This window comes from Topomyia yanbarensis, chromosome 3 (genome assembly GCF_030247195.1).
Source record: "Topomyia yanbarensis strain Yona2022 chromosome 3, ASM3024719v1, whole genome shotgun sequence".
In the NCBI taxonomy this organism is placed as follows: domain Eukaryota; kingdom Metazoa; phylum Arthropoda; class Insecta; order Diptera; family Culicidae; genus Topomyia; species Topomyia yanbarensis.
Genome location: NC_080672.1, coordinates 17,318,978 through 17,344,396, shown reverse-complemented (window position 1 = coordinate 17,344,396; position 25,419 = coordinate 17,318,978). Strand labels below are relative to the sequence as shown.

General features: G+C 36.6%; 1 protein-coding gene across 1 annotated transcript; it reads left to right on the top strand.

Annotated features, from left to right (window-relative positions):
* Positions 1-18,483: 18,483 nt before the first annotated feature.
* LOC131693074 (uncharacterized) lies at positions 18,484-21,234 on the top strand. Its single transcript, XM_058980584.1, has 5 exons — positions 18,484-19,099; positions 19,161-19,495; positions 19,555-19,917; positions 19,979-20,292; positions 20,352-21,234. The coding sequence occupies exons 1-5, from the start codon at positions 19,024-19,026 to the stop codon at positions 21,145-21,147; spliced, it is 1,884 nt and encodes a 627-aa protein (XP_058836567.1). The 5' UTR covers positions 18,484-19,023; the 3' UTR covers positions 21,148-21,234.
* Positions 21,235-25,419: the final 4,185 nt, after the last annotated feature.

The following is a 25,419-nucleotide window of genomic DNA, read 5'->3' as shown; positions in this document are numbered from 1 at the left end:
GTACATGCTGACAAACATTCGTTTCATTATTCGGTAATGCAGCTGAAAAATGCGCAATCGAAATAATGACGAACAAACAACTGACACGTCAACAGTGCATAAATACAGTTTCGTCATGTTAGTTACGTTAGGTTTGGTACTGCTGTGACACTTACGTTATTTTAATTTAATCGGTTTTTGTAACTAAATCATTAAAATATACTACAATCTTTCTTCTAAAATGCTCAATATAGGTAATGTTTCTATAAGGGGAACAAGAGCACGCAGTTCCTTAATTCAAGCCAATGTTTTAGAGAAAAAGAATGCAAGTAATGTTATTCTAAGCACCACTAATGCACTTTCAGCACATTTTTATTTTTGATTATCTAAACCTATCCTACAGTAGATCAAATCTAAATACTTGTGACAATGCGGGTAAAAATGAGACACTAAAATCGACTGATTGAAAAATGTCGAAAGTGTAGAGTGATGCTCAGATTAACGTAACCTTTATTTGTCTTCAACACACTGCTCAAAAGTGACAAACTACAAATGTTGGTTGTCCTCATTGGCATACTGCCTCGGCGGAACAGTTCAGTCATAGAATTGATTAAAAATGATAAGATTAGTCACCACAATTGACGAAACGGAAATAACGTTAGTGCAACAAAGATACCGAACCAACGAAAGTAAAACGACGAAACTGTGAGCGTGATACTAATAACATCGTAACTTTAATTTTTCTTCAATCCGCTCTTTTAAATGTCTTGATCGCGAATGTTCGTTCCATTCAATGGAAAGGCGTCTTTGGTAAGCATTTTGGATGAATAATTGGTGTAAAAATCGGTATGGTTTTTAAATAACATTTAAAACAAAACTTCGAAAATGTCATCGCCGTTTTCTCTGTTTGTGTCAAGTGCGAGTTTCGCTGTTTTCAAAAATCATGCAAATTTTGTGCTATTTGCGGGTCCCGGTTGAATTTTGTACATCGATAGGAAGAATGTTCTCGATTTGTTGACAAATATATCATTTTTGCTTGAAGCGAAACTGAGGCATGTTCTAACCCCGACTGCTGTTAAAATGCATGAAATGATAGCGTTTGGGTTTACAACCAGACTCAGTTTAGCGGTCAAGCAAAAACGCTCGAGAAAGGAGGCTGACAAAATCGGGTCAAAAAGCTGATAAAATCGGGGACTGATCAAATCGGGTCTCCACTGTACCAACTTTTGAACAAAGTTTTCCTATTTAAGATTTGCAGATTGCGAAGTTTGTAGATGGCGCAAGATAATAATTGACTCTTCTTTGAAATCCAAGAGGGCGCGACTTCCTGTTACCTCAAAACGCTGGAAACAGTCATCAAAATTTAAAAACCCAATATTAGAAAAATTTAAAAATTTTGAAACCAAGAAATTTATAATTCAACGATTCCAAGCATTTTCAAATCAAAAAGACTGAGAATTTGAAAATCTAAAAATCAGAAAAAAAATCAAAATATTCAAATTTAATAATTTAGAAATCCAAAAATTTTAATATCTTAAGATTAAAAAATATAAATACAGAGAAGACCCGTTTTTATCAGACCCTTGGTGAATTTTAGGCTGATAAAATGGGGACATTGATGAAATCGGGACATATATTTTTCTTTCTTTTTAAGACACCGAAGCTCTTAAAATATTCTTCTTTGGTCCCCAGATATAGCCTAAACTTCGCTTAAGGCGGTCTGACAGAGCAAAAGTTAAAAAAATATTTTTTTTGCATATTTCGGATCTTTAAGATGAGAAAATATGCTCAAGAAAGGATTTACTCGAATTCAACTTGGCTCGTCTGCTAGAACCCATAAAACTACCAACTATCATTTTTCATATGAAGCTGATAAAATCGGGCAAAAAAGCTGATAAAACCGAGTGCTGATAAAATCGGGTCTTCACTGTATCTAAACATTTAAGACTTACAGATTTTTAAACATAAAAATTTAAAAATTCAAGAATATAAAATTTTCAAAAATTGAAATATGTGAAAATTCATTAATTTAAATTTGGATTTTAAGAAATTTAAAAATTTAGATCTTTACATTTTTAAGAAATTAAAAATAAACTGATCCTTTCGTTGGAATAAAACGGAATCAAAAATACTCATACTCATCATTCTCTCATTAGATTGCCAAAATTTCGCGGTCTGTGTAGGTGAGTGGTTTTTTTTAGGAAAATCACGATGTTGCTATTGAAGAATTGCAGATGGAGAAGTTCACAGATGACGGAAGTTAATAATTTGCCTTAGCCTGAATTTAGTGCTTCTAGAAAACAGCAATGTTAAAAATTAATCCATATGAATTTAGATCAAATAAAATTTGGAATTTTTAATATATTATCCAATTCATAAACTTCAAAATTTAAGCATTTAAAAACTAAACAATTAAAAAAAAAATTAGGATGTAACATTTTTAGAAACGTTAAGATTTAAAAAGTTCAAATCCAAAATAAAAATTTGGAAATAAAACAATTCGAAAATTTAAAAAGTTAGAGCGCTTAAAATTTTAAAATTAAAGATTCAAAATATTAAAAAGGTTAAAACTTTAAATATAAAAAATATGAAAATTTAGGAATAGGGAAATTCAAAAATTTAAGAATTTAAAAGACCAAAAATTAAAACATTTAGAAATTTAAAAATTGCAATATTTTCAAATATAACAATTTTAAAATTTTAATATTTAAGAATTCAAAAATATTAAAATTTAAAGGTTCAAAAATTTGGAAATTTATGAATATAAAGATCCAAAAATTTAAAAATCCTGATATTTAAAAATTTAACGATCCAAAAATTTAAAAATTTAAGAATATGAGAATTTAAAAATTCGATGATCTAAAAATTAAAAAAAATTTAAAGTTCAACAATTTAGAGATTTAAATATTAAAAATTCAAGATTTAAAAATTTAAGAATTCAGTTATTAAAGAACATTCAAAAATCAAAAATTTAGAAATTAAGGAATTCAAAAGTTGAAGAATTGAAAATCTAAAAAATTTATAAATTTATAGATTTAAAAATTTGTAAATTTAAAAATACAAGGATCGTAGAATTTGAAAATTTTATGATTTAAAAATATTAAAATTTAAAGATTAAAAAATTTGGAAATTTAAGAATCTAAAGATCTAAAAATTTATATATTCAAATATTCTAAAATTTAAAGATTTAAAAATTTAAAAACTTAAGAATTTAAAAATTCAGCAATTTAAAAATTTAAGAATTTGAAAATTTTAAAATCTGATTATTTAAAAATTCTAAAAGTTTAAAAATTTCAAGAAATAAAAATTTAAAAATTCAAGGTTCCAAAATTTTAAAATTTAAGAATTTGAAAATCCAATAATTTAAAAATTTGCAGATTTAAAAATCTAAGAATCTAAAAGTTTTAAATTTTAATATTTTAGGATACGAAAATTAAAAAATTTTAATATTTAAGCATCCAAAAATTTTAAAATTTAAAGATCCAAAAATTCAAAAATTTTAAAACTTAATTTTTTAAAAATTTAAAAATCTAAGAATTTAAAAATCTAAAAATTTATAAATTTAAAAATATAGTAATTTAAAAATATAAAATTTTAAAATTCATAGATTCAAAAATTCAAAGATATGAAAATTTAAAGATTTGAAAAATTAAAAATTTAAGAATTTAAAAATTTAAAAATTCAAAGATTTTATATTTTATAATTCCGAAATTTTTAAATTATTTGAATTTTCGGATTTTAAATTTTTATACTTTGAAATTTTTAAATTTCTTAAATATTTAAATTTTAGAATTTTTAAATATTTAAATTCCCAAATTTTTAAAAATTTAGAAATTCAAGAATTTAAAAATTTAAGAATTTAAAAATTCAATCATTTAAGAACTTCAAAATTTGAAAATTTAAGGATTTAAAATTTTAAAGATTTAACAGTTTAAAAAGTTGAAAATTCAAAGAAATTAAAAAAATTAGAATTTAAAAATTCAAAAATTTAAAAATTCGGTTAAGCATTTAAAAATTTAGGAATTCAAAAATTTAAAAATTTATGAATTTAAAGATTTAAAATTTTGTAAATTTAAAAAATCAAAGATTTTGGAATTTGAAAATTTTATAATTTAGGAATTCAAAAAGTTAAAAAATTTAAGAAGTTAAGAGTTTAAAAATTTAAAGATCTAAAATCCAAGTATCAAAAATTCAGAAATTTAGAAAGTTTAAAAATCAAAAAATTTGGAAATCTAAAAATCTAAAGCTCAAAAAATTGAAATCTAGGAGTTTTAAAATTTAGGAAGTTAAAAATAAAAATAATAATATTCAAAAATTTAAATGCTTGTATATTAAAAAATCCAAAAAATTGTGAATCTAAAAGTTTAGAATTCTTAAAATTTGAAAATTCAAGGATTCAAAAATTTGAATATTTTGAAATAAGGACTTTTAAAACAAGAAATAAAAAAATTTGCATATAAAATTTAATAAACCAAAAACAATGTACATTCAAGTGCGTCAATTTCCAATTTTTTAAATGTTATGCTTTTGATTGTTTAACCTTCCACATCTAAAGCCTCTTGCGTTCGTATGTTGAATAGCAACCTAAAAGGTACCCTGTTCTTAATTAAATGTATTTCCATCTAACCGCAATTAAAGGAACAACATGCAAAGCAAGGAGGAAAAGTGGATTAACCCTAAGCGGTCTAGGGGCCAAGCGCACAAAGCCGTACATTCCTAAACTTTTACTGTCGCCAACTTGTTTCTCAAACCATCCTACGATTTACTAACGTTCAAAATCTCACTCCTATTTTTCCGATCTCCAAGCTTTGTGAACCCATTTTTTCTTTATGACGGATGCTTCTTCATATTCAAGTGCTACTACCATTATCAATAGTTCTTCTTCTGTAAACTTTTCCTTTTTCTGTATACTAGCTATAGTATTATAGGTTATTCTTTCAATTTATCACTACGCTTTTCTCCAAAATGATTTGTTTCTTTGTTTTTACAACACTATTTTATGGCTAAATGATCGACAACGGCCAACGCGGAAACGCCATCCGATTCAGTTTAAATACCATTTCTTCGACTCGAGCTTTCCAAGACACTCTCACATCAAGGATCTCGTAGTCATCATGGATTCGGCACTAATACGCAAACCACACACCACGTACACTGGTTAAAATCACTATTGCGCACAGGCTCGCTCAACACTAGAATATTATGCTATATTTCACCCTAAGGAGAAAAATTTGGTAAAAACCAAAATTTCTCACTAGGGTGAAAATTTGTTGGTAAAAACCAGTCTTTGTACAGGAGGGCACAAATCCTTATTTCATACTATGTTGCGTTTCGGCTTCGCCTCTTCAGAAACCGACACTAACGTATTGTCGGAATAGATTAGCGCCGGCTTGACGCAAATCCCTTAAAACTAAAACACACTATGTGTTTCAATCAAACGACTGATCAAACGTGATGTCCCGTTAGAGCAGAAGTTCTGTTTATGCCGATGAGACACAAGTGAAGCCGAAACTTGTCTTGGCTTAGCAGGCCTATGCGAAAGCACTATGCTATATTTCACCCTAAGGAGGAAAATTTGGTAAAAACCAAAATTTCTCACTAGGGTGAAAATTTGTTGGTAAAAACCAGTCTTTGTACAGGAGGGCACAAATCCTTATTTCATACTATGTTGCGTTTCGGCTTCGCCTCTTCAGAAACCGACACTAACGTATTGTCGGAATAAACAGAACTTCTGCTCGAACGGGACATCACGTTTGATCAGTCGTTTGATTGAAACACATAGTGTGTTTTAGTTTTAAGGGATTTGCGTCAAGCCGGCGCTAATCTATTCCGACAATACGTTAGTGTCGGTTTCTGAAGAGGCGAAGCCGAAACGCAACATAGTATGAAATAAGGATTTGTGCCCTCCTGTACAAAGACTGGTTTTTACCAACAAATTTTCACCCTAGTGAGAAATTTTGGTTTTTACCAAATTTTCCTCCTTAGGGTGAAATATAGCATAGTGCTTTCGCATAGGCCTGCTAAGCCAAGACAAGTTTCGGCTTCACTTGTGTCTCATCGGCATAAACAGAACTTCTGCTCGAACGGGACATCACGTTTGATCAGTCGTTTGATTGAAACACATAGTGTGTTTTAGTTTTAAGGGATTTGCGTCAAGCCGGCGCTAATCTATTCCGACAATACGTTAGTGTCGGTTTCTGAAGAGGCGAAGCCGAAACGCAACATAGTATGAAATAAGGATTTGTGCCCTCCTGTACAAAGACTGGTTTTTACCAACAAATTTTCACCCTAGTGAGAAATTTTGGTTTTTACCAAATTTTCCTCCTTAGGGTGAAATATAGCATAGTGCTTTCGCATAGGCCTGCTAAGCCAAGACAAGTTTCGGCTTCACTTGTGTCTCATCGGCATAAACAGAACTTCTGCTCGAACGGGACATCACGTTTGATCAGTCGTTTGATTGAAACACATAGTGTGTTTTAGTTTTAAGGGATTTGCGTCAAGCCGGCGCTAATCTATTCCGACAATACGTTAGTGTCGGTTTCTGAAGAGGCGAAGCCGAAACGCAACATAGTATGAAATAAGGATTTGTGCCCTCCTGTACAAAGACTGGTTTTTACCAACAAATTTTCACCCTAGTGAGAAATTTTGGTTTTTACCAAATTTTCCTCCTTAGGGTGAAATATAGCATAGTGCTTTCGCATAGGCCTGCTAAGCCAAGACAAGTTTCGGCTTCACTTGTGTCTCATCGGCATAAACAGAACTTCTGCTCGAACGGGACATCACGTTTGATCAGTCGTTTGATTGAAACACATAGTGTGTTTTAGTTTTAAGGGATTTGCGTCAAGCCGGCGCTAATCTATTCCGACAATACGTTAGTGTCGGTTTCTGAAGAGGCGAAGCCGAAACGCAACATAGTATGACTAGAATATTGTTCTGTTGTTTGGAATCCGTACTATATACCAGAACGGCGTTGTCACAATCGAAGCCGGCCAACGTCGGTTCATACGCTTTGCACTCCGACATCTTCCTTGGCAAGACAGATTTCAGGGTGGATTGTCCTATAATCTTCGGACGCCTGGATCTTCAAGCCCGCGTTTGAGCTGTACGCAATAACTCTCTTTTGCGATTACCGTTCAGGAGAACCAACTATGATCGCCAGAGCGCTGTTACCGAAGTTCAGTGTATTGTTAACAGTGCAGTGTGGCGACGGCTTTTGAATCCAACCTGACGAGGAATTCGATAAAAGCTAAAATAGGGGTGGGCGTAGTGTAGTTGGTAAATCGATTGCCTTGTACGCAGCGCACCTGGGTTCGAGTCCCGACCCCGGAAATAGGGTTAGAAATTTTTCATAAGAGATTTTTCTAGCCCGAAGAGGCGAATGACCTTAAGGTTAACACCTCTATAATCGAAAAAAGCTAAAACATTTGCTATCCTGAAATGTAATTAGTTTAAGCAACCACCATTGAGGCCAAAGGGTCTGTCAGTGAAGATACAACAAATAAGGGACCATCAATATACCACGTTGACAATTAAGGGGAGGGTAGGGGTCACGCGAAAGTTCACGCTTGTCCATGGGGAACGGGTGGGGGTATTAAAAATGTCCACGTGGACTTATCATTATAATTTTGTCTTTTATAAGAAAATGAAATAAATTTGTAATGTCATTCATGTGTGCGCATACCTTCAAATTTTTTCATGATTTTGAAATAATCAAAGTACCTATAACAGCATAGTATGTAATAGCAAATCATTAAAAAAAATCAGAGGAAATCGTGCGAAACAAAATCTGAGAAAAATGTTCTGTCCGAATCATTTGATTCAATCTTCTGTAACTCGGTCAAATACCTCTAGTTTTAGATTTGAAAGCGTGTGGTTGAAATTACGAGGCCAATTGAAGAATCCATACGTTACTTCAATTTTATGTTATTATGATGAATCTTTAATACATAAATATAAAAGATTATAATTTCGTTCAGAAATGAGATATTTCCATGAAAATTTGGCAAAAGACGGAAGCAGTGGAAGTTTGAACGATTTTCATTCACCTTCTTCGCCATAGTAGTCTAACACAAACGAAAACTTTTTGAAAACTCCTTTTTTATTAAATTGCCCAAAAAATGGGAAACTCCACGTGGACATAGTATGGCGGGCGGGGGTAGGGGCAGATAGGGGTAAAGGATTGTCCACGGAGGGGTGGAGGAGGGAAAATGACGGTTTTTTGTCCACGTGGTATATGAACGGTCCCTAACAAATGAATGGCTGGCGTCCACAAGGGGCTAATCCACATTTTTTCCGAAATCGACATTTTTTGGTAGTTCTAAGTAATCCACGTGTACTGCTATTTAAGAATTCTGAAAATAATTTTTTGATTTTTTGCTATTAGCAGTCAAAGTTGACCATGAAGGTGACCCCAGTACTAGGTACCCCCGGGGTTAGCCCCCCGAATTACGAAAATGCTCGTGAATTGAAAAGTAATGCATGTAATGATCTTATTTTTTTTGGCAACATGGATGAATGAACTACTAATAAAATAATGTATTTTTACAATAAAAACAATGTTAATTTGGAAATGCGGAAGTTTTTTTCATTTCCTGTATTGCGAATCTTTTCTAAAATCCACATCGTGACATATCAGCCATGCGCCGCCAAGCCGTTCGCCGAATCACGCGCCAATTCTCTTTGCATTAGTGCAAGCGAAAAACGATTTGACGTTTATTTTTGTTTCGTTCGCACTCATGTGTGAAACATATAACAACAAATCGACGAAATGCGAGTTTATCTCGGGATAGACAATAAAAAAATCAAAATGTGGGTTAGCCCCTTTCGGACGCCAACCATTCAAATAACAAAATTCATTGTAAGGTGCACGTTCCACAGCGCCTTGATATACAATATATTATACATATCGAAAACATACGACGGCTTAAAATGTTAAATGCTCTAACGAGCTTCACGAATGTAGAAAAATGCGCCGCCCACACCCCTGCAGGAATGGTGATTTATCACCCTATTTCGTCGTGCTTTCTTCTACTAACAATTTATTTTACGTTATTAAAACATCTAGAAGTTTTTAATTTGAAATTATATTGGATCACATAGGTTTCTACGACGTACCGATTTTGCTGTATTGGTTCGCGAAACTTCTATAGTAAAATATATTGCGTAAGACGCCTAAATGAAATTACAAAACTAAAATAAGTCTTGTCTACAAACTTCGCAATCTGCAAATCTTAAATAGGAAACATTGTTCGAATGTTGGTATTTCCAACTTAAGTTTTCTAATATTCGCTCCGCATTCGGCGACTTTTGCTGAAAATTCCACATTATTCAATCAAAAAAAGATTCTGTTACATTTCAAGAAAAGGATTAGTTAACAAATTCTGTTTTGTTGGATTGGAAGAATTCTTTAACACACATCATTTGCGTGTTTTGTTTTATTGCTTTGAGCTGGTGTAATTTTTATACATAAATATTGTTGATACGATCAATGCAAACAAAGAAGTTCGTTGTTTAAATAATAAAATATGATCATTATTAGAATCAATAAAACGTTCGGTCGAATTAAGAAATATTAGGGTTCGACCATCATAGTATGCCCCGATAAAAACAATTAATGTTTAGTTGAATTGAAATATGCGCTGCTTGACCGCGAAACTGAGTCTGGTTGTAAACCCAAACGCTATCATTTCATGCATTTTAACAGCAGTCGGGGTTAGAACATGCCTCAGTTTCGCTTCAAGCAAAAATGATATATTTGTCAACAAATCGAGAACATTCTTCTTATCGATGTACAAAATTCAACCGGGACCCGCAAATAGCACAAATATCCTACGTTACGGTGTTCATAAACAAATTTGAACATCCAGCTCGGCAACAAAAACAACCTGAAAGTAAAATCGGAAGGAATCCTAGCTATCCCGGCATAGAATCAATTCCGCACCGGTTGGAAAACAAATCTGTCCGCTATCTCATATGCGCCTCTGGTCAAGCCGTTCAAGCATGGGTAGAAGCAAAAGTTATTGACGATATTATTTTTCCTTTCTGAGTGGACGACATGCTGTCCCACACCAGCAGAAGAATCATTTTACCTGCTTTGGTTGCCTCACACGTTCTCTCTATCTGTTCGAGCCGGTCGGTGGAGAGGCAGAAAAAAGTCGGAGAGTCTGTTCGAGGAATATCGTTGGCAACGATTCTTTTTTGCGTCGGACGCCCGACATGCTACCAATACCATTACATCAACAACCCGAGCGAATCGGAAGATGAAAAAGTCGGGTCGGATCGGATCGGATCGGTCTAGTGCGGATAGACCTTTAATCTACGAATGCTGATGGTGTGCAGAAAAATGTCATCCGAGATGCCGTGACCTACACTGAACACGCCAAGCGCAAAACCGCAATAAATGTCGTCTATACTCTGAAGCGGCAGGGACGCACTTTGTATGGATTTGGAAGTTGAAAAGGTAGAACTCACTTGTATCATTATAAAAAAGGCCCTTTTCAGAGCCACCAAAATCATTTCAAAGAATGAGTTTGCATTTTCTGTTTCATGGACTGTTTCTCCCTGGAGAGCTATTTGGGTTAAACCCTAAATTATGATTTATTTCAGTACGCAAATTGCAAATATGGTCAGAAACAAACTGGAGTGAAGTGAATTTTTACTAGGCGCATTCAAAAAAGGTTTCAATTCTCAAACATTTTACAAAGGTGCCGTATTACATTACTCTCTTTACCCTTAGTGTTCGATAATCTCCGTAGTGGAAACACAATTTCAATTTTGTTCTTTATCAAAAATATGTGGTCGACCAACCAAGGGGTGGAGCTACGACGAACACATTGAGGACAACACAAAAAAGGACGAGCTTACGTTGTGCTGTAGTCAGGTATAAAAACTCAGCATGCTGTTGCTTACGCTCAGTTCGTTTCCAGCATCAGCATGCAGCAGTTCGTTTGCAGCATGTTCCGCGAAATTCAAACCGCCGTCCATTTGCTGCTGTCACAGAAGAGTTGGCCAAGCACGCCGTCTTCGATGGCACCAAAACTGTTACCATATACACCAGCACCAAGTAAATTTCGAAAACTGCCCAAAGAAAAGGCCCTTTTCAGGGCCATCAATTTATCGACAAAGAATGAAAATGAAGTTTTGTTATTACAAGCATCAGCTTGTCAAGAGCGTTGGATGGTAAGTGAGCCACTTGTGAACAATACCGTCGCTTTCACGAGAATGGCACAAAATGAAAAGTTATTTGTGATTTATAGACAGTTTAGTGTAATGATTCAATTTACAAATATCGAACGTTTTCTAACGTTTCGATATAGGTGCTCCGTTTCAAAATTTTCGGCCAGAATGCTGCCTGTTTTTTCAAACGTGAAAATCTGCTGTTGTATTGAATGAAAACCTTCAATTTTTGCGCTGATTGGAAATAGTTGTGACTAATTCTGTAGAATGTACAATTACTGAAAATAACGGATTTTGTGAAAGCAGTGGTTGGTCCATACAATTCGATTCCAAGCCAGACTAGTTTTCGTTGGAAGGTCCACCTCTGACAATAGAAGTAAACTATTTTACTATGAATTCAACTACAATTTCCTTGAAAACAGCACAGCTAAAAAACTTTTGGGAAAAACGCGCAAACCTAAATTTTTCACTATAATGGAAACTGCCTGTGCCCAGCCGCACAGCATCATCAAGATTGATAGTAATTCAAGCCGGGAGGAAAGAGGTTGTAAGGCAATGAAAAACGAAAATTTCATTTATATCTTACTGGAATATAATTGGCTGGTCCTGAAAAGAACTTGTTGGTTTGTGGTTTATTTTGGGTCACAATTTAGGCCTGCTCGATTGCTGATTAGGGTGTCCCAAAATGACATCATGTTAAAAAAGTCATCGGGCTCACTTCTTAAATGAAAGGTTAGGGTATTAGGACCACTTTCTTCTTCGGAGTGAGTTTGCTAAAACGCTTCCTACTGGTGGCGACTTTTGATTTTTTGAAAAATGGGCCGATTTCGGATAAAATTTCAAATTTATGCCTGTTGAAGCGGTCCTGAACTGTCTTAGATATTTTTTCAGCATTTTTTATTTTTTTGGAGATCCAAACGGAGAAGTTTGGTTAGTTAGTTTGTACAAATTTTGAATTGTAAGAGCGGTATAGCCATTAAAACTTAGTAAAAAGTGAAATTTTTGGTGTTTTTCAGTATTTTTTCTTCAAAACTGGGTATCTACAAAATTTTAAAAGTATAGAAAACACTTTATATAGTTGAGCCGAACGTAGGGGCGTAATTTTGCTGAAGAAAGTGTATAGCTACGACCAATGGGGTAAAAGTTATTTACGTTTTTGTTGAATAACCTTTTGACATTTTATGATATTCATAAAAAATAACACTGTTCTACAAAATAAAACAACTTAAGTGGGCTTAGTCCGCATATTATTTTTCGGAAAATAAAAGGAAAATGATGAAAAATGGCGTTTTTCGTTTGTCTCTAGTACATCAGAATCGGTTTTTATGAGCATCTGACGATTTTTTTTAAAAATATTTTCTATACTAATAGCCACCTAGCGGGTTTGAAAATCACTAAAATTAAACAAATATGTCGAGTTAATGGCAAGTTATGGCGTATATTTGAAGGCTGAATTGATTAACGTACTTACATTTTATATATATAAAGTCTTATTTTCATGTTAGGAACTTTGAAGTGGAGAAAAATGCAGAAGAGTGATGTGAGTGTTGAAAAACTGATATATACTGTTTAGATCACATAATTCCGAAATAGTCAAATTTGGGGCAAATATCCTCGAAAAAGTTTTACAACAGAATACAGCGCATCTTCTGACACAATCATTTTATTGAAGATGCCTCCTAGAAGTAATTATGGAGAATTAACTCTTCAAAAAATAATTAGAGACTTGGTGTCATTAGCAAAGTTATTATTTTTATAATTTAAGTTACAAAAAAAATCATCAGATGCTCATTAAACCTCGTCCTGACATACTAAAGACGTACAGAAAACGTCATTTTTCATAATTTTCCTTCTATTTTTCGAAAAACAATGTGTGGTCAAAGCACATTTGAACTGATTTACTTTTTGGAACAGCATAATTTTTGATAAATTGCTAAAAATGTCAAAGGTTATCTAACAAAAACTTAAATAACTCATACCCCATTAGCCATAGCTATACACTTTCTTCAGCAAAATTACGCCCCTGAATTCAGCTCAACTATATAAAGTGTTTTCTATACTTTTAAAATTTTGTAGATACCCAGTTTTGAAGAAAAAATATTGAAATGCACCAAAAATTTCACTTTTTACTAAGTTTTAATGGCCCTGCCGCTCTTATAATTCAAAATTTGTACAAACTAACTAACCAAACTTCTCCGTTTGGATCTCCAGAAAAATAAAAAAATACTGAAAAAAATCTAAGACAGTTCAGGACGACTTCAACAGGCATAAATTTGAAATTTTATCCAAAATTGGCCCATTTTTCAAAAAATCAAAAGTCGCCACCAGTAGGAAGCGTTTTAGCAAACTCACTCCGAAGAAGAAAGTGGTCCCAATACCCTAACCTTTCATTTAAGAAGTGAGCCCGATGACTTTTTTAACATGATGTCATTTTGGGACACCCTATTGCTGATAGCTGTGAATTTCTCGCAGGGCGACAGTTTCTGTTCAGTAGTGATGAGGCTTCCTAACGCCAACCGTGACTGGGGCACTTTTACACGGCCTTCGTTGCTTACTGCTTGCGGGGAGGCTTTCCTCCGGTGGACTTACGAGCGGTATGTTTGGTACGGGCCATTTATCAACAAAGAATCGAATTGAAATTTTGTTCTTACAAGCATCCGAAAGTAGCTTGCCAAGAGCGTTCGATGGCAAGTAAGCTACTTGTGAACAATATCGTAGATTTCACGTAGAATGACATAAAATAAAAAGTTATCATTTGTGTGTTTGTTTACAGTTTCGTGTTTACTAGGCGCATTCAAAAAAGGTTTCAATTCTCAAACATTTTACCAAGGTGCCATATTACATTACTCTTTTTACCCTGAGTGTTCGATAACCTCCGTATTGGAAACACAATTTCAATTTTGTTCTTTATCAAAAATATGTGGTCGACCAACCAAGGGGTGGAGCTACGACGAACACATATTGAGGACAACACAAAAAAGGACGAGCTTACATTGTGCTGTAGTCAGGTATAAAAACTCAGCGTGCTGTTGTTCACGATCAGTTCGTTTGCAGCATCAGCATGCAGCAGTTCGTTTGCAGCATCTCCCGCAAAATTCAAACCACCGTCCATTTGCTGCTGTCAGAAGAGTTGGCCAAGCACGCCGTCTTCGATGGCACCAAAACTGTTACCATATACACCAGCACCAAGTAAATTTCGAAAACTGCCCAAAGAAAAGGCCCTTTTCAGGGCCATCAATTTATCGACAAAGAATCGAATTGAAATTTTATTACAAGCATCAGAAAGTGGCTTGCCAAGAGCGTTGGATGGTAAGTGAGCCACTTGTGAACAATATCGTCGCTTTCAAGTAGAATGGCACAAAATAAAAAAGTTATTTGTGTGATTTGTAGGCAGGTTAGTGTAATGATTCAATTTACAAAAATCGAACGTTTTCTAACATTTCAATATAGGTGCTCCGTTTCAAAATTTTCGGCCTGAATGTTGCCTGTTTTTCTAAAAGTGAAAATCTGCTATTGTACTGAATGAAAATCTTCGATTTTTGCGCTGATTGGAAATAGTTGTGACTAATTCTGTAGAATGTACAATTACTGAAAATAACAGATTTTGTGAAAGCAGTGGTTGGTCCATACAATTCGATTCCAAGCGAGCCAGACTAGTATTCGTTGGAAGGTCCATCTCTGACAACAGAAATAAACTATTTTATTTTGAATTCAACTACAACTTCCTTGAAAACAGCACAGCTAAAAAACTTTAGGGAAAAACGCGTAAACCTAAATTTTCCACTATAATAAAAACTAGTGCCCCCGCCGCACAGCATCATCAAGATTGATAGTTATTCAAGCCGGGTGGAAAGGGGGTGGGAGGTTGTAAGGCAATGGAAAATTTCATTTATAATAATAATACTTTATAATTGGCTGGTCCTGAAAACAACTTGTTGGTTTGTGGTTTATTTTGGGTCACAATTTAGGCCCGCTCGATTTCTGATAGCTGTGAATTTTTCGCAGGGCGACTGTTTCTGTTCGGTAGCGATGGGGCTTCTTAACGCTAACCGTGACTGGGGCACTTTTACACGGCCTTCGTTGCCAACCAGCCCCTGTCAAGGACGACGTCTCTGTACAGCCAGCATCACTGCCATGAAAGGCAAAACATTGAGTTTGAGCCGAATGATTAGAAGCTGTATTTAGTTACAAAATGTCGATTAAATTAAATTATTAAATCATCCCACAAGATGCAAAACGTCGTGTGAAATGCTTGAATATCGAGCATAGTGCCGAACATAATTCTTTGGGGCTTTATAGCTATAACGCCCCATATATGTCGGTCGCTGTCAAACTCCATATGATGGTATAGGGTTGCCAGGGAGTTGTTGCCAACTGCTTGCGGGGAGCCTTTCCTCCGGTGGACTTACGGTTTGTTTGGTACAGGTCATGTGGCGAAAAATGCTGATCTGCTACTTCTCTGATGCTGGTAGTAGGACGACGGTCAAACGCTCGTTTGCGTGCCTTCATTCATAAAAGTTCAACAATATTTTCAAAGAATGTTGCAAATTGTCAACTTGATAATTCCAAAAATACTCCAAATAAACTATGAATGTGCTAAAGTCGACAAAATCGCATAGAAATTGCTTATTCCAGAGCAGAATTTACCGGTCTAAAGTGTATTCTACTTCACTCCGGTTATGTCTCTGACATTACCCACCCATCTTTTCATATGGATATCAAATAGTTTTAAGCAAATAGAAATTACGTTCGGATTTTTATCAGTGTATCTATGAAGCGGAGCAAATTGTAGCAGCTATCTTTCACGGTATGAGAGGATAGTCCGAAGATCAATTGTTCGGAACTAACAGTAAAACAAACCCTTTGAAATCAGCCTTATGTTCAGCAGATCAAAGCTGGAATCCAATTTAATTTTGATTCAGTACATACAAACTAACATATTGTCTTTTAATTTGTAACTTACAATTGTTTGTTTCCCTTTCACTTTGCCGTTCTTCCTACTTGTTACACCTTTCCAAATCAACAATACGATACTGAAGTTTTGATTGCTTTTAAATTACTTTCAAGTATACAAATATTGTAATGCATGTGCTAGATAACATAAGTTTTAATTTGTTCTCTCTTTTATGCCACTTGATTTTTAAACTAATCTCTGTTGTTTGTCGCCAACTTATCTGTATTCGTCCCTTTCGCTTTTACATCGTACAATGTTACGCACCTATACGGTAGTTATGTTGTGGTCATAATTTTGCATGATATTCGTTTTAATTGCACTTCTAGTTTTAGGTTTTAATGTGTTACTTACGTTTAAGTCTCGTGTTGTCATTATTCGCACCTATCTCCCTTTCCTAACCTCGTTTTTCTTCGTCCACTTAAAGCGGAATCTGTTAATATATTAAATTTTCAATATTGTGTTTTCTTATATGCGTCAACTTACAGTTTCATTTTTACTCTTGGAACGCTCGCATGTGAAAATATTTTTTTTTCGTGCGCAATAAATGTAAAAATAAATCTTAACATTACACGAAAGATCCATTGTTGCCTTGCCTTCAAAATCGTAAAACGAAATTTCTTTCCGTTTGAGCACTTTACACCAGACATACCCCCCCCCCCCCCTCCTTAATATAATAAGATTTTTTTCACATTAAAAAACGACAAAATATATAAGATTTGCAGCACGAAGCTGAAAAATTATTAAAAATAGGGGTTTTTGGGGACAAAATGACCCAGTACCCCTCTTTCCCATATTTTTCGAGAAATAAAGATATCTCTATTCAAGTACTAAGATTATTTCCTTTAAAAAGTGGTATGAGTTGTTATTTTTGTGTGCAACTTCAAAAGTTACAGCATTTCATATATTTTTCATCCGTATTTTCCCATAGTACTAACAAATACAAATTAAATACGCAAAGGTCCCATACAAAGGGTGATCATTTTTTGGCTCTCCAAAACTAGATTTAATGAACCCTATGCATGGATTATGCTTCACAACTAACAAAGTAACAAGAAATGGCAACACATTTTGATAAATCCGATCAGAGCATGCCGTTCTTTAGTTAATTTTTACATTTTTTAGAAAAGAAATGTATAGAATTCGCTCAAACTTTCAAGATTTTTTTCCGAGCCCGGAGGGCCGAGTCTTATTTACCGATCGACTCAGCTCGACGATTTGGGACAATGTCTGTGCGTGTGTGTGTATGTAACGGACAAACTCTCATTCGTGTTTCTCAGCAATGGCTGATCCGATCTTATCCAAACCATTTTTAAATAAAACGCCTATCACCCAGACAGAACTCTTTTAAATGGTTTTTGATTTTGATGTTTAGTTTCCAAGATATGAATGTTTGAAGGTGCAAAAATCGCGTTTTTTGCAGTTTTTTTTAAATTTTCTGCCGAAGTTGACGACGTAACTAAACATGTTTTATATTTTTAGAAAGCTTATACGAATAACTTTCGAACGAACTATAGATTGTTGAAATCGGACTATTATCAAAAGAGATGATTAACATTAAATGCGGACGAAAATTTTTTATCATTTCTAATAGCCAGAAATAAGATCAAAAACATTCAATGTAGTATTAGCGCCAAAACGGGATAATTTTAGGTCAATAGTATCTTCGGATAATTTAAAGCATACAATATGCCCTTTCTTTTGGTATTGTGATTTTAATGATTAATCCTCCTAAGAGTGAGACATTTTCATAAATTTTCTTGGAAGTGATTGTATTGTGATGATGCCTTCAGCAAATTTGTAGCTCTTACTTTTGCGAAAAACTTTACTGAAGACATCAATTGCATATTTCGAATACTTTAAAAGTTATGGCTTGTTGTTTGTGGATTTCCCTTTGTCGCCTATTTATTGTTCAATATAGTAATAATCCATTTAAATGAGCCAAATATTATTTCGATAAAACGAATTTCGTATTTCATTTTTCTATCCATAACCGCTAGCATAACAATTCCAAGTTGTCTAGATGGAACTCGATCATTTATCGGTGCAAAAATTTTCATTTGCGCGAATCTTCTGACTTATAACCATCGGATCGATCCGAAACATATTTTGGAAAATGCAAAGCGAAATGAATAACTCCAAGCAGGCCAACATGATGCTTTGGGATTTAACCACACCCACCCCCCTTTCCCAATAAAAATTGGATTGAAAATTTATTGATGCTGACTGATTTAATTCAATATTACAATGATAATTATCTGATCAATATATTAATAACCTACTATTTGAAACATCATGAGGACCTTTGAAAAATTGTGGGAATGCGATCCTGATCTGTAACTGATCTACTGGTCTTGATCATTAAATACTTGCCTAAAAACATTCCAATAGAAACTCATTCCAGAGTTCTGAAATCAACCATTATCATAATCATAATTTCCTATCATATTAGGAATGTGAAACCAGGTTGAGACAATTGTCTCAAGTATAGATAAACGCTTCAGATTTTGGATGACAACCGGCATTGTTACGTCAGATTACTATGTTCAACAAATTTTCAGTTTGCCTAATTTTCTAATTGGCATAATCAAAAACATAACCTTCCGACTGGCCGCTGTTCTGCAGTGGAACTGTGATGAGCTTTATACAGTAATACACTGCATCTCCTCAATTTTCTTATGGAACTCAACAATCCATTTTATAAATAGTATGGTTTTCAACACAGTTAACGTTTAACGGCGATATTTTTTATCACCAAGCGTGGTCATGGAAACGTTGCGAACATGATCTTTCTTCCATATGAGCAATGACATGTTCTATATCCGATGAGTCAACTGGTACCCACTTGGAGAAATTCTATATAGACACTAATCCGCTTCTCGTTAGTTCATGTCTGTAGTTAGAAATGAACGCGAGCAATGGTCTCGTCGGCAAAGTGGTTGTTCCTAGCCCTATGCGCAAGTTTCGTAGCACCTCATCGATCATCAAATTCCCGTAAGTTGTGATTAATACGCAGATTGTTTACCAGTTTCTAAATCCGTACTTATGTTTACAGTGGAAGTCGTCTGCTATGTCAATCTGCAATCAGATATGTTTGACTCAATTCTCGGACAGTTACCAAACTGCAGCTACATCATCGTTACCAACGATGCGTACTATTTTAACCCTGAAATTTTTCTCGGTGCGAAAAAAATCACCAATATTCGTGGTGTAGCAGCGCATGCTGAGATCTTGCTGTCAATCCCGTTCGCCTCCGAGGATCTCAACATGCTGCGCACACAAGCTGGTTGTGAACGGTTGATTCAACAGATCGGGGTTAATCTTCCTCTGGGTCTATACGACGGGGTCGAATTGGATTTTGACCCAACTAAATTGGAGGTGTTTGATCAAGTTAAGTCTTCAAATTGACGATGAATGAACGTAAATATCTAATCATTTCACGATTTTAGATAAATTTCGCTAGATTTTTAAAAATGTTGGCGGTTCATTTAAGCTCATCTGCGGTGATCTCAACTAAGATCGACTGCAAGCTACCGATTGCTAGCCCATTAGTTCATGCAATAAACGAATACCTGGACTTTATAGTATTATTGTCGATGAATGAAGTCTTTCGCAGTATCGGAAACGATGAATCCTTTAGTGTCCGAAAATATTCCGACTCGTCAATAAATTGTGCTATAGATGCTGGCTTTCGAACGGATAAAATTATTCTCGGAGTGCAAACTGCAGGCATTGTAGTTAGCACTCAAGCAACTGAGGTGGACATTTTTAGGCGTAAACACTCAGATATTGGATTTATACCTTACGGACATGTGAGCATTTTTGTCTAAATAATTATTTGAACTACTAATTCTTTCAGCTGTACATTTATAGGTTTGCAAATTGTACGATCAGCAGAAACGGTTTTGTACCTGGAACGGTCGAGCGAAACTAGTTTATGATACACCGGGAACTGCTAGTGAACGTGCCCTACAGAGCATCAAGCGAGGACTGAAAGGTGTATCGATCCTGCTAAACTACGACGATCAAACTGGATCTTGCAGTGGTGCAAAATTTCCATTGCTCAAAGCAGTTCTGAGTACTTTCGATGGGCCAACGACTATTTCTGGCTTCGGAGGCTACGTTCAAGACGAGTCGACTGGGGTTAAAAGCGACGAACGAGTTGGTGAGATCTGTCCACCTGAATCGTATGAAGTTTAATCTACTCGTTAATATGATTTATTAATTTTTTTTCAATTGTTTTAAGGAAGCGCTGTCAAAGTTCCTCAATAAATCTGTGTAATCAAGTCGACAAGAGTACAGTCAGAACAGATGTAGAACAAACAGCTCGTTTAGAGGCTGCCATCGAAAATACAAAAATGGTTTCGTTAATGGTACAAAAAATAGCTGATACGCTACTGAGTACTATGCGGAACACTGTTAAATTAATAGTATCCTTGGTGAGCTACCATGATGCTCACAAAGGAACGTTACCGGAATTGGATTCGAACGAATCCGTAGGCTTAGAAGATATCTTAGGTATTTTGGAAGCTACGGAAAATGGAACGAGGACTAAATCGAATGAGGATACCCTGGAAAAGGGTCTAATAGAAGTCAGTGACCCTGTTATTGAAGATACACAGGAAAGTGTCGAGAAGGAAATAGAAAGTGTCGCTTCGATCGGCAAAGGAGAACTAAATAAAGTGCTAGAAGTTGTAGACTCCAATGACGAAAGCACCAGGAATATGATTGAATCAACAACGCCTGACAAAGAAATGGATGATGCAGAGGAACTCGTCGAAAAAATACTTGAAAATGTGGGCGTTATTGGAGGAGAAGAACCGAACGAGGAAAACGAGACGTTTGAAGTTAATAAACAAATTGATGATATTGCAAATACAGAACTGACCATATTGGACGGTATAAGAGATGAAATTGGAAGTGATTATCATGATATTGACAATGGGGGATTAGAAGATATAGAAGTGAGTGGATCTGATGTTGGAGACATCGTCAATGAGCCAATTATAGAATCCGCTGTTCCCATTCTATTTGGCATATAATATGAATCTACCTGAAAATTCAAAATCAATTATAGCAACAACTGCAATTCACTCATATAATCGTAATTATAATAATATTTTATAAACTACTACAATGATCCATTCGTATAGTGACGGATAAAAAAATAAAAATAACCTTTAAAAATACAAAAAACCTTATTATAATTAATATTATTATTATTCCTTAAGCTATAGGTCATTGGTCCATGAAATAAAGATAAATTACAATTGATAGATGTTACATTTCAATTTGTTGAAATTTTGTGGTAATTTTCTCTTGACGGGGTCAGTTGCTGTCTAGGTTGGTTTGGGCCGCGGAAAAAACTCTCCAGCAGAGTTAAAAATGATCGTAGCTCTTTTTTGACGGCTGAAAATGAACCTGGGTCGACTCGTGGTGAAAAGAAAAAATATTCATTTAAAAATACTTGTTACTTATTCAGTTGAATATCGTACAATAATATTCATTTCACTAATTATCTAGGCAAATGTTTTCAAATGCCAGTAAAGCATATTAGGTTCTTTACTGCCACAGTTAACCTCACTTTTCTTGACAGTTCACTTGTACTGTTTACATGGACTTTGAAAAATTTTGTGGAAGACTAGATTCGCTCGAAGCAAACGTTAATAATTTTAATAATAAGTCCATGTAAAGGTTAGTTTACAGTTCGGGAAATGGCTCACGGGATTTGCGTCGGGATTTGATCAGGGAAAATTTCCCGCCGAGATCTCTCCAAACTGTCAAACAAAAAACTCTGCTGCTTCTTAAAAATAGAAACAGTATCAAACTTGCAGCGAATTGCAAACCTTATAAAATACTATTTTCCCTGTCGGAAACAATTTGTGTTGAATTGTTCCCATGTGGAGAGTTTTAAAATTCCGTGATGTTTCCCGCGGTTGGGTTTATACTTCAGGAAAACTGTCATTTTTGTGTAGACCTATTTCCCGTCACGGGATATGAAATCCCGAGTTCCATTTAAAATACACAGGGGCCCAAATCCCGTGACACGTTTTCCGATCTGCAAACTAGCCTTAAACAGTACATACGAACTGTCAAAAATGAACACTGAGTTCATTTGTGACGTCAATGTAATGTATTGAATACTTTACGCTCAAGCCACAAAGGAACTCAAGTGTTCGTTTTTGACAGTTCGCTTATACTGTTTACATGGACTTAAAAAAATCTTTTCGAATTGAATACTTTACGGTGACGTCACAAATGAACTGAGTCTTCATTTTTGACAGGTCGCTTGCACTGTTTACATGGACTTAGAAAAATTCTTTACGATTTACTTCGAGCGAATCTAGTCGTCCACAAATTTTTCTAAGTCCATGTAAACAGTACAAGCGAATTGTCAAGAAAAATGAGGTTATCTGTGTCCATACAGAACCTAATTCAATAATCGGAGACGAATGCAAATCTGCATGGATGAATGGGCGGTTTGTTCATTTGACATTTTCAGCTGCGTCACTGAATATTGGAAATGAATGCGGCTGAATATTATCAAATTTCATTCAATGAATTTGAATATTGGTAACTCTGCTCTCCAGCACCCCGTCAGGGTATGGCAGAGAGCCCACGATTGAGTGGATTTGGTCGCGGTGTCCTGGAAGATGGAGTCTGGTAGGAGGTTGGTAGATGGTGGGATGAGCTACGGGACTACGGGGACAATCCTTCGGGGGAGTGCATGGTAGGCGCAGTGTGCTACGGAAAACCTCCCTTAAGCTTCGGGGAGTGTGGTGGAGGGCCCACGTATATTTTCGTCGGTGCTAGTAGGTTGAGATTGATGCCCTCCAAGTCTTAACAGTGTCATCCGGTGCCAGTTTCTCAGTTTTTATCCATTTTCTTAACATGTCCTTCTCGTCTTTGACTATCTTCTTGCTCTTCCGAAGTTCCCGCTTCATCATTGCCCAGTACTACTCCACCGGGCGCAGCTCCGGACAGTTTGGCGGATTCATGTCCTTTGGAACAAAATGGACAGAATTGGCCTCATACCACTCCAGGACACTTTTAGAATAGTGGCATGATGCCAAATCTGGCCAAAATAGCGGAGCTTCGTCGTGCTGCTACAAGAACGGCAAAAGGCGCTTCTCGAGGCACTCAGATTTGTAGACCTCGCCATTTACTGTGCCCTTTGTCACGAAAGGCTCACTCCTCAGTCCGCAAGAGCAGATGGCCTGCCAAATGAGACATTTGGAGGCGAACTTCGACATTTTCTTCTTCTTAAATTTGTCGTCCACATAGAACTTACTCTTGCCAGTGAAAAACTCCAACCCCGGAAGTAGCTTAAAATCGGTTTTTATATACGTTTCGTCGTCCATCACACAGCAGCTATATTTTGTCAGCATCTTCTCGTGGAGCTTCCGTGCCCGAGTTTTAGCCGTCGATTGTTGCCGCTCATCGCGGTTTGGGAAGTTCTGTACCTTGAATGCATGTAGTCCAGCTCTCTTCTTTGCATTCTGGACGTAGCTCTGCGACATGCCAGAACTATTTAGCCAAATCACGGCTTGAGACGTTGGGATTTGCTTTAATCATCCGCTTCACCTTTCCATCCGTCTTTTTGTTCTCCGGTCCCGGTTTTCTTCCAGCTCGTTTGCCGTGGTCCAACGTCAACCGCTCCTGGAACCGCTTCAACACTCTGGAGACGGTTGAATGGTGGAATGGTGGAATGTTCAACATTTTTCCCAACTGCCGGTGCAGGTCAGGAAATTCCAGGTGTTTGGAAAGAATTTGTTCTCTCGACTCGCATTGGTTCACCTCTATTTTCGTTGAATCAAAAAACACGACTTTTACCCAATGGTAAAAAAGTTATGCCCTGTTGAATGTGTCGCAATAATTTCGTGTTCGCCCTTTATTTACATGCCGGCGTCCTTCAGGTAGAGGAGGAGTGACTCCTTCCGAACCGGGTCGTTGAATAGGGTGTCCCGTATCAGTCCCGTCAGGTTGTACTGACGCCGTAGGTTCTCCAGGTCTCGCCAGTAGCACAGCATGTGTTCGACGGTGAGCCGGATATTGCAGGAGACACATTCTGGATCGGGATCAAATTTTTCCTCCCTCTGGCTGTCTCGGTCGATCCATGTGTCAGTTGAGCCCTTGATTTTTTGTGTGTGATCTCGAGATCTCCGCCAGTGGTTGATGAATCCGTTTTGAAAGCTGGTGTAGATCTCCCTAATAATGTCAATGGTTGGGGTTTCATCTGAGAGCCGGGCCAGGAAGCGTCTGCCGGTGAGTGCTAATCGGTCGGCGTCTGTGTTACCCTTGACGCAACTATAGCCTGGAACCCAGCAGATGGTGACCAGTGTGCCTCTAAGTGTCTCGATGGCCTGAATGAAGGGATAATTGTACGTCACTCAGGACCGAGAGCGAGATTTGAATGTCGCTGTGTCGGTGGGTTTTTGGTCATTTCCACCGCAATGGCGGCCGCTTCCACCGAGAAAACTGAGCATGAGGGAAGTAGACGGAAGAAGAAACCATTCCCCAAGCAGCTGATCCCTGCTCCCACTCCGTCAACGGCTTTGGAGCTGTCAGTGAAGATTTGAGTGTGAACTAGCAGCCTGTACTTAACCAGTATGGTGGTGGGGTGGAAGCCGACTTTTATCGTGCAAGCAAGGGGTGCAAGGGGTTGTACCAGGCTCGCTGTCTCACCCGGTGTAGACGAAGAATGGGTGCGAGGTCGTTGCTGGTAATCTGCAGGTTGATAATAGTGGTGAGGAGAAGGCATTCGCCGCTCGAAGTTTTCTCCAGGAACCTTAGTGTCCATCTGAAGGCCATCCTGACTGCTTCCCAGCGGCAGAGTAGTACTCCGGCTTGGACACATGCAGCTTTGACCGGGGTACTCGGTAGTAGATCGGAGGATAGCCGCACCGCTCTTTGATATAATGGCCCGAGAATGTCGGAGAGTCCGTCTACGTTCCGCCAAGTCAACTCGATCCCGTAGAAGATTCTGCCGTGGATCGTCCGACGTTCAGCGCTGTTCGACGGTTGTTTTTGAGGTTGTAGGAGCAAATAGTCCGGGTCAGCCGCTTTCTGATCTCGCAATCTTTTTTCTGGTCGCCAGAAGTGTGGTATCATTGCTAGTTTTCGGTCGAGGGTGATCCCGAGGACGACTGGCAGCGCTGGCTGCGTTACATGTGCCATAGCAGTATGCAATGGAGCACTTGGTGGCGGCGATGTTAAATCCCATCGGCCAACTGCGTTGACGGCGGCCTGGAGAGATATCCTTGCGCGCGCGTTCGTCCTCTCGAGGGTCATCAAGGTGATGTCGTCCGCGAATC

Coding starts and splice junctions, on each gene's coding strand:
- LOC131693074 (XM_058980584.1), top strand. CDS start 19,024: ATGGTCTCGTCGGCAAAGTGGTTGTTCCTAGCCCTATGCGCAAGTTTC. Junction 19,918..19,978: donor GATTTATACCTTACGGACAT/GTGAGCATTTTT, acceptor GTACATTTATAG/GTTTGCAAATTGTACGATCA. Junction 20,293..20,351: donor GAGATCTGTCCACCTGAATC/GTATGAAGTTTA, acceptor AATTGTTTTAAG/GAAGCGCTGTCAAAGTTCCT.